The sequence below is a fragment of the Myiozetetes cayanensis genome, unplaced genomic scaffold (genome assembly GCF_022539395.1).
Source record: "Myiozetetes cayanensis isolate MyiCay16 unplaced genomic scaffold, myiCay2020 scf19, whole genome shotgun sequence".
NCBI classification, from domain to species: Eukaryota; Metazoa; Chordata; class Aves; order Passeriformes; family Tyrannidae; genus Myiozetetes; species Myiozetetes cayanensis.
The window spans coordinates 10,988,023-11,002,317 of NW_026087400.1; the positions used below are offsets into that span (position 1 = coordinate 10,988,023).

The 14,295-nt window shown below is 41.5% G+C and overlaps 1 protein-coding gene across 12 annotated transcripts in view; it reads left to right on the forward strand.

Moving 5' to 3' along the window:
• Positions 1–14,295, forward strand: part of SULF2 (sulfatase 2) — a 110,249-nt gene that overhangs the window by 84,189 nt on the left and 11,765 nt on the right. For all 12 annotated transcript variants that reach the window (XM_050313563.1, XM_050313568.1, XM_050313561.1 and 9 more), the window contains 5 exons: positions 316–491; positions 2,019–2,147; positions 3,091–3,147; positions 3,833–3,962; positions 11,987–12,194. In XM_050313563.1, coding sequence (XP_050169520.1) covers positions 316–491; positions 2,019–2,147; positions 3,091–3,147; positions 3,833–3,962; positions 11,987–12,194 — 700 coding nt within the window. The remainder of the gene's footprint in view (positions 1–315; positions 492–2,018; positions 2,148–3,090; positions 3,148–3,832; positions 3,963–11,986; positions 12,195–14,295) is intronic.

Consider the following 14,295-nt stretch of genomic DNA (forward strand, 5'->3'; position numbering starts at 1 on the left):
TTCTCTCTGTGACTGTTTGTGTTTGGTACTATCTTGACAGCTCTTAGGCAGAATGCTGAACCCAAACACTTGGGAGTGGCAGGTTAATGTGTTCTACCTTAAAAGAGAAGTGTGCCTTGCCAAAGCCACAATATCCAGCTAGTAAAATTAAGATGTGATTATGGATTGTTCAGAGTGGTTCATTGTGATAACTCAGTGCCAGCCTGAGTTGTTGTTATTTGTTTGTTACTCATGGGCAGAAAATGATAGCCAGTATTCCACATGGACATGAATTTCATATTTTGTTTTGTTGTTGTGTTTTTTTTTTTTTTTCAGATTTACAACACATTGGTTGAAACAGGAGAACTGGATAACACATATATAATATACACAGCAGACCATGGTTATCACATTGGGCAGTTTGGGCTGGTGAAAGGGAAGTCCATGCCCTATGAGTTTGATATCAGAGTTCCTTTCTATGTCCGAGGTCCAAACGTGGAGGCTGGGTCCTTGTAAGTTCTTGGCTGTTGTCTGTGTGCATATGCAGGGATATTCATTCTTTTAAAGGTTAAAATTATACATGCAACTGTGTAGTTTTCAAGTTAAAAAATATGTTGTATCACATTCACTGCCACAGTAGATAATTACTGCTGGACTTGTTGCAGCTTATAAAGAATAGTTCATATGTTATCATGCACAAAAGGTTCTTTTTGGTTCATTCTTTGAGATTACGTGGTTAGGGGCTGTTGGATGCACACAGGCATGCAGAGTGTGCCTGTTAATTAAAATGGTAGCTTTGAATCAGCTAGGAAATTATGTAAATACACTTTCTAAGCAATTATTTCAAATAGCAAATATTTGCACTTAAGTAATGGTTTTGGACAGAGTACCATAATTTGCTGCCTTGTCTTTATATCAGTGTGCATGTTTTAGCATAATTAACACACAGTCTTCCACACAAAATTCTTTTTTTGCTGCAGATGGGTCTAGTGTGTAAAACAATAACAGATAATTACAAAAAAAAAATCTCATTCCGTGTACTGATTAAATTCATTGATTCACATTATCTGTGGGCACAAAAATGTTAAATTCCGTAGATATTGCACTGTGTCCCTAGTTTGTTTTCAGCAGTTATGCATATTAAAAAAAAAAAAGCAACATTACTTCTCTAAAAAGGAGGGAGGGAGTCCTCAGCTGGAATTAAACACGTTACCTCAGCACTGCAGGAGTTTTGTCTGCAGCAGCCCAGAATTTCAAGTGAGCTGAAATAGCCTGCTAAGAACGTGCTGTCTTTCCCTTTGACTGCAGTTCTTGGCCTTCCTGGAGAGGGAATGCTGTTATGGCCCGAGTGGACTGAGCTGGTGTTTCTGCAACATGCAATGCCAGAGACCAGCCACGTTATGTCTGCTCTAGTTCAAGGATCTTTACACCCAGGCATCCATAAAAGCTGTGAAATCTTCCCACTGAATTTTATTTTTCAGAGACTTCTGAAGATGAAAGAATAGGAAGAACAGGATAAAATAGCTTGGAGGGGAGATTATATCAAAAAATAAATTGATCTTCCCTCTCAGCCTGGTTTTCTCTAAATGGTGGAACATCAATCATCCGTGTTTTGTGTGAACCTTATGTTTTTCCTGCAGAGTAATTGTCATGACTCCCTTTTGATACCAACAAAATTTTAATAGCAGTCACTGTAGCAAGTCATTACTAAGCTCTCATTTCTATTACCAAATATATAGTACATCATAATTATTAGTAATTAAAATCAAATTAGGTACATCAATTTAATTCATCATCCATGCTCTTGTCAGTGCCTGTTTGCTCACTCACTCAAAAATGTAGTAATTTTTAAATAGTGTCTCATTAATTAGTGTGAATTTAGCAGCTTCCTTCTGTCCTGAATTTTTTGGGCTGGTGTTCCTCACTGCTGTTTACAGCAGCCCATCTGGTCCCATCCTGCCTTTGTTTGAACAGAGCTGGAGTTGCTTGGTGTCATTACATGGACTTGAAACTGCGTTCTCCTTTCTGGTTTTTTCCAGGAATCCTCACATTGTGTTGAATATCGACCTCGCACCTACCATTCTGGATATTGCTGGATTGGATATTCCCTCTGATATGGATGGTAAATCCATTCTAAAGCTGCTGGATTCTGAGAGACCAGTAAATAGGTAAGAACTGGGAATGTGTGTGGAAATGTGTGTGTGTTTGTACAACAGACTGAACAAGTGCTCAGCAGCATGCACCAAATTTAAAGGAAAATGTAATAAAATTCCCATCTCTAGGATTACATCATTCCCTGGAAAGTCTGAAGACTAGTTGGCAATATATGACTCACTTCAGTTAGGTATTTTCATTTTGGCACGTTCATATAGTAGATGTATGGCATATATGGCATCTGTATATACTAAATATAGTCTGTGTAGGAGGGAGGGCTTTACCTGTGTGAGTTATAGATTTTAATTGTCTCTGTGGCATCATTTGTAGCAAAGCTACAAATTTCATTTTGAATGAATTGTAGAGTAATTGAATTGAAAGGGTTGGTTGTATATCAGACTATAACATAAAGACAGGCTAGAACTAAAAATTGTAGTTATTATTTAAGACTTTCCGTCAATAGTTTCATTGGGAAAAGGCTGAGGAAGAGAATTACACTGGATTCTTGCTAGAGAAAATCAGCAGAGAAAGGGAAGGAGATTTATTTGCTTTACAAGTAGTTGGGTGGAGGGAGAGGGGGAAAGGAGCAGCTGCTTTAGAATAGGCTACTTGGTGGGTAATATGCAGGTTAAGAGCCCAAACTTGGGTCATGAAATCCGGATTTAATTTGTGATCCTTTGTGATGGAGGACGATTCAGTTAATCCACTGTGCCTTAAACATGCTTACGTTGAAGAAATTGTACTCTGTGAACCTGTGGTGGATTTTTGTCCCTGTGAGAAAAATCTGCCCATGGTTTGTACTGGAGAGGTGGATGTGCCAGCATCATAGAGCTGGATGTCCCCTTGTGCAGTGACATGGCGTGTCTCACTGGAATTGGGGGTGGGAGAGCAAACTGGGGCATGGCTTGCTCACTGGTTTTGTGGGAGTTGCTTCTTCCTCTCCTCATTTCCTCCCAGGTTCCATTTAAAGAAGAAGATGAAGGTGTGGAGAGACTCGTTCCTGGTGGAAAGAGGGTAAGGAAAGTGTTAATCACAAAGCCCAGTCTCTATTTTAAATAGAGGGCCACTGAATAGCTAAAGCCAGAGCAGCAATGCCACAGTGTAAAGCCATTTAGCTGTGCCAGCAGGGACACGCTGCAGCATTGCCTAATGGCACTGATTGTGTGATTGGAGGGAGTGGATGGCCTTTGCCTACAGCCTGCATGAATGTGCTCTTGGGCTGGGGGAAGGGAGTTTACTTGCACTGAGAGATGGAAAGGCATCCCATTTTGCTTTCAGCTGCTGCCTTCCCCACCCTCATGCCTGTGTCATGGGAGTGTGAATAACCCTTCTCTGCATGTTCATCTGCTGCCTCTGCCTTATTACGTCAGTGGGGCACGAGGGGTTTGCAAAGTGCAGCCCTGCAGGATGAGCAGGATGTGGTCTCTTTATATTGACTGTTGTCACTGCCTGCCAATCAGGCATGAAACACAGTCCTGATTTTGTATTTTTTTTTGTATGCTCCTTGAGAGCATGACATGAGGAACTTGTGTGTTATCAGAGAGGCTCAGTGCTGGCTTCTACTGGACTATTAATTTTTGGCTACCAGTGTTGCTATGGACTTGGAAAATAACACGCTCCTCTGAGTCTTTTCAACGAACTGCATTTATATCTTGGAATTAATATTAATGTAAAACCAAATATCATTCTTTTTCCCCAGCAAACTGCTGCATAAGAGGGAGAATGAGAAGGTAGATGCCCAAGAAGAAAACTTTCTACCCAAATACCAGCGTGTGAAAGACCTCTGTCAGCGAGCTGAGTATCAAACAGCTTGTGAACAGCTTGGCCAGGTAGGGCATTGTCCCCTGACTGAGAATAAGGAGTTATAGTCAGGCTAAACTTAACACCCTCACTGTGCAATGTCCTTCCCCACATCGTCCCTGCCAGCTTATGAATCAAATGGCTCTGTGGCCTTTGCTCAAAACCATATTACAGCATTTATGAGATTGACTGTCAGTCAGGAAATTCTGATTCAGGCATTCTGCATTGATTTCAGGTGGTCAGGAGAACCACTTAGGCTGTTTTAACATTCTATTCCCCAAATAGAATGTGGTTTTGGGATACATTAGTGATGAGGAGCTAAAATGTACCTAACAGATTGGCCTTCTCCAAATACATATAATTTGCTTTGCTTTGAAGTCTCTATTTAATTCATTTTGTTGATGTTGGATCCAATTTTCCAGATGCTCTTTTCCTCCTGTGGCTTCTTTGTCAGGTGTAGTTTACTTTGAAACTATAATGTCCTGTCCTTCCTAAAAACACTAAACTTAAAAGGAATATTACATGCAATAGTTTATTGTCATCAGATGTCTCGAGCTGCAGTTTTAGCTGTGTGGGAGCAATCCATTGTTTTATGAATTTGAAATGTTATTTGAGGAACTGGGGGAAAAGTTACTGTTTCTGCTACAACATCATTCAGTAAGTAGTACAGGGAAATACAGCTTTTCTTTTTCCATCAGTACTGTCTTTTTGAAAGCTGTTTCAACTTCTTCCTTTTGTCTTTGTCTTCCCAAATATTTTGAACGTTACTGTAAGAACAGAGGGGAAGAGAGACTTTCCAAACCCATGTTGTCACTGAATCTGTCACTTTGCATAAGGTAACTTAGCTATGTTCAGGCTTTCTTACTCTAATTGCCACATGTCTCAGTTGTGGAAGAAAGGGGGGAAGACCCTGTAATGTCTACACACATCCACAGGCTTATGTTTTCTTTCCTGGGTGATAAAATATCTTCGACCTCTTTAAGAAGTTGGTATAAAACGTCAACTCTGTAGTCAGAGTTGCCAATAAATTCTGAAGTAAAGATGTGCTAATAAGAGGTGTGTGTGCTGCATCCTCATTGTCAGGAGACAGAGGGGAGCAGAATTGTTTGGAGCAGTTCAGTCAGACATAATTGGAAGTGATAGGATGAAATTGAGCAAAAAAGAAATTTACGTTGGACATCAGGAAAAATTGCCAAACAATCAGGTCGATTAAAGTCTGTGAAGGGCTCTCAAGGGAATCTCAGTCCATCTCACCATCTCACCCCTACTCTAGAGAAAATGTCCTGGTAGTCTGTCTAGACAATAGGAATAGTGGGAGATGAATGTGCTTATTTGAGGATAAACTGTGCCTAAATATGGGTGCACCCAAAAATCTTTTCAGAGTGAAGCAAGACCAACTTCTCAGATGACAAATGGGTGTTGTCTGTTTGCTGGTGCTGTTCACAGCTCTGCATAGTAAGTAGAAAGAGCCCAAATTAATAACATAATTATGTTATTAACAAATTAATAACATAATAATAACCACTGCCTTGGTGGAGTTCGCAGTATGCAGATACAGGGGTTATTTATCTGGAGTGTTCAGTACAAAAAGGGAATTTTCCCATCCTGATGCAAAGATGAAGAGAAGTCTGGGTCAGAATTAGTTGAAGGCTTGCTAAGGTCATTGGGATTCTGTCTTCTGACTCAGACAAGATTGGGGGACCTGCTGTTGGGTGCACAGAGAAATCTGAGCAGTCCCAGGGAATGTGGAGGGTGAGCAGGAGACAAGAAGCCCAAACGGAGGACAAAGACTCAGAAGGAGAGTGAAGGACAAGAGAAAAGGACAGAGTTTAAAGTAAAAGAGAGGTAAAGAAAACTCTGAATGTGAGGTGGAGAATTTGAACTTCTGCTTTGTGAGTGTGCAAGTTTGTGAATACAGTTCTATTGCCACAAAATGATCTTCCTTTGCAAATCTCTGTCACCCTCCTTAACTTATAATCGTTTTGGTAAGAGAGCACCAGCATCGTGGAGAGGAGGCTATTCATGCTGTTTAAAACCTTGTTTCACAGTCCATTATGTGGAATTTTTTTGGCAACAATAATGTATGTAAATTCTCCTGAGTGCAATGGGAGTCTGTGTGTCGCCATGTTTTCTTTTGCACTTAGTGGGGTTTGCTCTGTGTTCGTTATTTGCATCCAACAAAGGGGGACTGTAGACTCAGATGAAAGAGCAGTTCAGCATTTATATTCAAGGATTTAAAGCAGATGAGCTCTTCCCACATGAAATAAAAAACATTTATCCTGGTACCTAATGGCTTCCACACAAATTTTTTCTTCTCTTCAGCCTAGTTTGGCCTTTCGTTCTAAACCGACTGGTGAGTGGAAGCTGACCCACTTTCATCTGGCAGTCTGCATTAATGTGCTTTTGTGGAAGCCAATTATGATATCACCATTGCTCTGTAGAGCACTCCCAGCAACTCCACAGTATCATAACAACAGCTGCACAAAATCTCCCTCTAAGTAATTTGCCAACTTTGTGCACATTTGATGAACATGCAGTACCTGCAGCAGTGCTGGCTGCTGTAGGGAATCTCTGTTGTGCTTGTAAAAAAACCACCAAAGTTAAGAGATAGTAATTTTGTCTTTAGCTGGACCAGGCATAGTACAGTAATATTGCTAATTCATGAGGAAAAATAGTTGTCTGAATTGACATTATTTCCCTTTCAGATACTTTTTATTTTCAGAGCTTTAGTTACGTGCGCATTCAAAACACAAACATTTATAAGGAGTTTCTTTAAAAACTGGGAAGAAAACTTTTCAACTGTCTATCTTTTGTGGTTGTCTGGTTCTTTCGTAGCTAGCAGAGATATCCTGAGGTTAGTAAAGAATTTAGGTTCTGTTGATAAGAGAAGTGTATCAAGCCAGCTGGAGTCCAGATAACTTTAATAGCTCCTTTGGCAGATCAGCTGGAGTTCCTGAATTTCAGCACAAGTTGCACGAGATCAGCAACTTTCAGGATCAAGCTCTTAATCTGTGATTGCAACAAGAAATGACTTGCTGATAACTTCATACACTAAAAATTTTATCAGCCCTCAAACTGATAAAATTAGGAGGCAACAAACCATGAAAATTGAAATAATGGTGATTTATTAAGGCTGTTATCTGAGGATTGTATTCCTCGTCAGGAACAGTAATTAACAAAACTGTTTTCCTCCTTTAGCTAGAAATAGCCTGTAATGATTTCCAGAGGCTATTTTACTCACAGTATTTTTTTGCTTGTTGCTTCACAAACCCAAGGAATTTGTGTTTCTCATTAACGGAGATTTTTTAACTCCTTGTCATTGCAGTGGTGGTTGTTGTAAATAGCTTGCTAAAATCAATACCGACATTTAATAAACCCCCCCAAATTTTCAAATATATCCTGACATGAGTAGCAATGTACTTCAGTTCAAAGAAAATGGGCTGCAGGTCAGGACCTTGGGCTCCACACTCAGTGTGGGACCTCAAGACAAATCAATTCCCCTTTTGGTGCTGCTTTTTCCTCCACCACTAATGTAATTTCTGCTAAGGCTGCACTCACTGCTCAGCTTCTGCAGTGCCTACCACAGCAGCTGGGACCATTTGATACCACAATCCAATTATTATATTAATAATAAATGAATTACATAAATGTAATCTTAAAATTAGCTGGATACCTGCTTTTTCTTTTGCAAGCTGGTTGTAATTGTCCCACCTACCTCACTTCAGCTACAGTTTGTGGCATTAAAAAGCCCTCAAGATATTCTGTCAATAAATTGTTCATCCATCCTGTAATTTCAAGGTTTGAGTGATATACTGTGTGTGACAACTGACATTGAACTGAGAGCTCAGAGGTGTGAATCTCCAAAAATCATAAAATAATGTCCAGTTGGAATGAAGACCAGGCAGTGCTGGTCTGTTTATGGACTGATGACATGAAATGGAGGAAGCCAGACTCATCCTTTGCCAATGGATGAATGGGAAGGAGGTACAGGGAGAAAGGGGGAACCCAACAAGATTGTTAAAATAATTAGAAAATAATACCACTTGGGAAGAATCAAGGATATTCAGTCAAAAAAAAGAGTTGAGAAGAGAGGATTCTGTCTGCCTGAATCTAAGAGATGTAGAGAAGAGGTGAGCTAATGATTTTAAGTCAACAAGAGCAGAGTAGTAATGTGTGTGAGGCAAACAGTGGGAAATGGAGGTTGTCTGTTCCCTGAACCCTGTACCATCTGAGCAGGAGGACAAGCTGCCAGCAAAAGCAGCAGAACTACCTCTTGTGGAGTAAGGGGTGTCTCTCTGGATTTTGCTGCTTTGTCCTCATTACCCCAAGGAGAAATAAGACAAGGAGCAAAGGAGAAGAGCCAGCTAAACTATAACTGGACTCTTTCAGACAAGGAAAAAAAGAAATTTATCCTGACTGCTCATGAATCAGTTCAGACTGCAAGGTAGAATGTTTCTAGCCATTAAAGCAGTTTGTTTGTAGCTCACCATCTAATGTGGCAGCAGCGTTGGGCTCAGGAAGCTTCTGCATGGATTAAACACGACAGATATTACTGAAGTGTTTTTCTCAGGTTGCTGGCAAAGACAGAAGATTTTATTATCCTGTAGAAATGTTGATTCCTGGAGCCTAGATGGGTAAAACTGTTAGGGAGCCTTGCTGGCAGCTCACTGATCAGACTGTTTCACTTTCTACTCCTCTGTACAAAGGAATGGAATCTCTTTCACTTAACAAAAAGAGGAGCTGATGAGACAGAGCATGAGGAATTAGGGCTCAGCTCTGCAAGCTGGGTGTTTCAATGGAATATTTTCTTAGCAAGGCTTGTGTGATGAGCCCTTTTCCCCCCCAGAAAGCAGTGTCAATTGAGAGAGACTCACTGAGGGAAATGAGTGAATTGTAGGAAAAAAGTCCTGGCTGTTTATTTCTGATTTAGGCCTCAGATAATGACTTTGAATTAACATCTGTGATTTGCTGTAGAGGTAAGAAGACACTGATGCACAATAGTGCAAAAACCACTTCATGGAATTGAAGACTGGGAAGGAAATAACAGCTTTTTAACACAGAAAAATACAACAGGTCTCTTTCTGCTAAGGGGTCATGTGCATGCTCAAGGTGAATAGTGTTACTAGAAGGGAACAAGGCATCTGTTCAATCTGCAACTGCTGCCGTTAAGATTCATGTTTCATGCATAGTGGAGTCCTAATTTACTCTTGGGTAGCAGATAGTTTGGGCTGGAGGGGAGAACACACCTTACAAACTGTGGGTTTGGGGGTTTGTTTTTTGTCTTTGCAGTGTAGATTTGAACAACATTTCTGTTCACCACCACTAATTCCTCCATGAAACCAAAGCCCAGAGTCTTCTGCTTTGCAAGCAAATGGCTGGGGAGCACCAGTGGGCAGTGGGGTAGGGGATGGAGCAGAAGTGTCAGAACAAGCCCAGCACAGCTGGTGGCAGAAAGCAGAAAGCAGGAGCACAGTAAATAACTTGGCCCGCCTGGGAGTGGTGGGAAATCTCCAGCTGGAACAGCTTCAGTGTTCAAATGAGGTGTCCAGAACGTTTTGCACAATGTGAGCTTGATGGGCTTCAGGACATATTGCAAAAACCATTTACTTGATGGTTGTTCTGACAGGCCTTGCAGCAGGAAAGAAAGGCTCTTCCTTTGGAGTTTTGATCTGAGCTGGGATGAAGATTGTAGAGCGGTCTGGGTTTTCCACTGACTCTTGACTGGTGTTAAACTCCCCTCCCTTTCAAGTGTTAGCAACTTTGAGGTGTTATGAGCTATAGAACTTGATTTAGGAACACATCATTTGCCCTGATGAAGAAAATACCTGAAAAGTTTGATGCAGGTGGTGAACTGAGGACACTTTGTTTTCTTGACTGGTTGAGTTAAGCCACGATTTATAAATAATTGTGTTTTGCTGCTGGATAGTTATCATGTGTAACTGTGAGCCAAAGTATCCCTGGGGCACTCTGAAGCTCTTCATGTGGAGATTTTATTATTTAAGTGATTATTTCTTAAGCAATATTTTAGTTGTTGCCAGGGTTGGATCACAGAATCAGAAAGGTTCAGGTTGGAAGGACCACGCTGTTGGATCTCAGACACATTCTCACACATGCCCATATCTATTTTGGGGGAAAAAAGGTAAATGTGTTCAGTGTTTGCTCCTAAAGTAATTTATGTAGCTCTGCACTGCAGTCATCCAGCAGTGGGCCTGTTAATGCATACAATGTAGCCTTGCAGCAAAGCCTTTAGGATGTTTTCACTGTAGCATGAAGCTGCATTGGAAAGATTAAAACTGCACCAAAAATTAAAGGATTTTTTTCTGCTTCACCTGGAGGGGGAAAATGAGCATCACTCTCTTGACAAGAGATGAAAGAAAATAGAGAAAAAATAATTTTGGGCCACACATCAGAGCACTTAACTTGCAGTAATTCTCATCATGGCATTTGACTTGCCTTTGTTGAATCTTCATTTTTCATGTATTAGACACCTATGGCATAGAGCTCTACTGAGCAGAAAATGCAGTTTGTGTATATATTTTCCAAAATAAAATTGAGATGAATTGAAGTGGGAAACAACACTGAACATTTTTACATCTCTTTTTGGTTGGGAAAGAAACCACTGCTTATTCTGGTGACATAACTTTTAAGTTCAAACCTGGGTCTGTGCATCAATCAGTGTTGGGCATTTATGAAATTAAGAGAGCAATTTAGGCTTCAGAGGTTAATTCTGTACCTCACCTGGGTAAATGTGGAGTGCTTTAGTTGGGGACAGTCACGCAAAGGTGTCTGATTCAAATGTCTCATTGTCAGTGTCTCTCTTTGACTTCCTGGGATCCCTTGTGCTGAAAGTAAAACCAGCTTTATGTGCATCAGTGCAAGGCTTGGGAGCTGTTTTCCCTTCTGTCCTATAATTTGGAAAATTCTCAATATTGCAGTGAGTCCTGGAGGCTCAGGCTTAGGATTTTGTAATAGGAAAAAAGAGGAACTCCTCTCAAGACTCAGCAAGAAACTGAAATGTTTTGGAGAGACTCCATTTAGAGCAGTAGCAGCTGCTACTACAAGGGGGGTTTTTTTGTATCTTGAAGCCTCTGTATTTGGTAGGGTGTTGGTAAATTAGGAGTAGGTGAAATCATTTTGGGCAGTGGGTAGGACTGTGCCAGGTTGAAGGCAGCTGAACTGCCTTGCCCTCGGTGCAGCTCTGACAGCAGCACAAAGGCAACTGTGAGCAAGTTACTTCAGGTTTGGAGTAACAGAGGGAGTTGGAGATGAGAGATAAGTTTTTTTCTCTAGTTTGAGTGCAAGAGGGAAAGGATTCTCAGCTTCAGAGGCATCCAATGCAGCTCACCATTGCCAGTCTAGCCCAAGGGTGTTGAATGGGAAAAGCTGTTAATAGAAACACTCAGGATGGAGATAAACTTGTCCAACTCCAGACTTCCACAGATGCTCCGAGCCTTTTAAAGGTCAGTTAAGAGAAACAGGCACATTTGCAAGGCAATACTCCATGCCTGGAGGTGTTCAAACCTGGGCTGGATGGGGCTCTGAGCAACCTGGTCTAATGAAGGGTGTCCCTGCCCATGGCAGTGGGGTTGAACAAGATGGTCTTTAAGGTTCCTTCCAACCCAAACCACTCCATGACTCTATCTGAAGTGCTTCCATAAAGTTAAAGGGTTTGGTCCCACTGAGCTGTGGGTTATAAATATAATGAGATTATCAGGATTTAGGATACAGCTTGAATGTCCTTGGTTTATGCCACAGTTAACGCTTCTGAAAGTTGTCGCTTGTCGCCTCTGTGTTTTTAGCTGTAGCATTGATTTTGTTAAGAAATTTCCATTGTTCTGCCTCCAAGAAACAAAATGAGAAACAAATGTGAGGGTGTGTTCCAAAGAGTTCCTGGTTTGTCTGAAAATGGAAGATTACAAACCCTCTGCTTTGGTAGTAGGTGATAGTTGAGCCCCAGTTGACTACAACGAGGAATATCTGATAGATTGCTCGAGCTGGCCATTAGACAGAGCACAGCTGGGACAGACTTTCAATGACCAAATTCTTCTTGCAGAAATGGCAGTGTGTGGAAGATGCCAGTGGAAAGCTGAAGCTGCACAAGTGCAAGGGAATGGCGAACTTGGCAGCTGCAGGGAACCGCAAAGGCACCTCCAACCTTTTGCCCAAGTATTACAGCAGGAGCAGGGAGGACTGCAATTGTGAGGAGAATGAATACAAGCTGAGCCACGTTGGGCAAAGAAAGAAACTCTTCTCCAAGAAAAGTAAGTGAACCCACTCACTGCATGTTGTGCCCCTGCCCCGGGGAGCTGTCCCAGGTTTGTTTGCTAAGGGGCACAGTCCTCGCTCCCATGGGCGTTCTGACTGCTTGTTCCCTGTGTATCCTCTCTGTCAAACAGAGGGCCTCGTGTTGGACAGGCAGAGTTGAAAACACCTCTGTCTGTAGGAAGAATGTTTCGTTCTGGGAAGTGCAGTGCACACACCAAAGTGGCGAATTGCATGTGGTTATATTGGCCATGGAACATGAACAGTGTTCTACAGCAAATCCTCCAGTTTCCAGTAGCTGCTGCAATGCTTGGGGCTGTTGCTGCAGTAATTTATTTTTAATAAGGATGTGTGTGCTTTGTTACAGAAGCTGCTGGCTTCCAACATCCTTTCCTTGTGCTCAGTCAGCAGAGACAAGGCTGACTTTTAACCAGAGATAACGACCAAAGGGGATGACTCTGCTTCTAGTTCCCTTGGCACACATCAGGTGCTTTCTTTAGAAAGCCCATTTTCCTGACCTTACTCAGACTAACACATATATTTGAAGTATATAACCTAATTATAGATTAGAGGCAAATGGAAGCACAGAATTATTAGCGACTTGTAACGTTTCTTTCGTCTCACTCCACAAATACAGAGCCTTAATTATTTAGCAGATTAGTCTTTCTATATAATGACCTGGCACAAACTTCAAACAGAGAGTTTAAATTGATTTTCTCCCATTATATTTGCTTGGCAAGCTGATTAGTAGCTACTAAGCTAATTTTTAGTTGAAAAAAAAGTTCTGGTTCCAGGGTGAAATTACTCAACTATACTTGATGTTTAAATATGTGGCACAGCAGATTATCTGGTGTTATTTAAACACTAGAACTTGCACTTAATTGACTACTTCCTTTTTTGAAGTCCCAGAGAAGAAAGTTCAGTCCTGGGGATTCAAATAACAGGTGAAGATTGAAAGCACTTAAATGAGAAGAGGAAAACAATTTAAGTGAAGGCAACATAATGCTATCTGATAGCACTTAACGCTTACTTAAGTGCTTTTCCTCACTGCTTTTCCAAACATGAACTAATTTCCACAACATCCAGAGGAGGTGGTTAAGTGCATAATTACCTTTAGTTTATGTATGTGGAGAGGTTGAGGTAAAAACCATGAAAGTTGCTCCCTCCAGCAGAGGACTCAGAATGGTTGTGTTTCTCCCTGTGTTCTGCTCAGAAGAGGCAGAGTTCACTCTTCAGCTCCCTCACCTCCTTGAACCTCAAGGCGTAAACTTCGGTAGCTCGAGATAGGATCTTGCCAATTAGGTTGTCATTGCCCGTGTCTTAACTAAAATAATTGCCTGCACTGATGCTTTGTCTCTCCCTCTGCCCACATCCTGTGCTCTGCAGGGAAGAGGTTCCCTTGGGTTTGGTGTTGGCTGTTCTTTCCCCTGCACTTATCCAGTCTGTCACACACCAAATGCAGATGAGCACAAAGCAGGGCAAGTCAAGGTGACATGAGGAGGGTTTTCTAAACAGCTCATGTGGAAGGCTGGGCTGTGTACAGTTAGAGGGGGACCTGGATACTCCTGATGTGTATTTGGCTTTCTGTCATCTGTTTCATGAGACTTGGGATGAAGTGCAGTCTGTGCTGGGTTGTTTAGTCCTTCAGGCACCTTTAGAGTTGGCTACTCAGAATTTGATGAGTGCCTGAGATGATACTGCAGGCCTGTTTGAATGCCAGTAAATGCTGTTCATAGGATTGAACAATTGCTAAATAGGAAATAGACATTTCAAACTGGACTGGGGTCATGTCCTCATGAATGCTGTAGTTCCCAGCAGTAGTGTAGTCCTGACCAACCACTCCCTCCTGTTGTGTGCAGTAGAGACTTGCAGAGGGCAGTTTTGAAGGATTCTAATCCTACAGACACCTGCAGAAAACCAGGCTGGATGCCCTGCATGTCTGGTGCATCAAGCACGTTGCAAACCCTAATGGGGTACAAGGATTGGCCTTTCAGAAAGATTAAAACCACTTATGTATAGTGAGAACAAGTGGTCTAAAAGGCCAGACTAAATTGCTGATAGAGGGGCTGGAGCAGCAAATGTTTTGATAAAATAATTCCT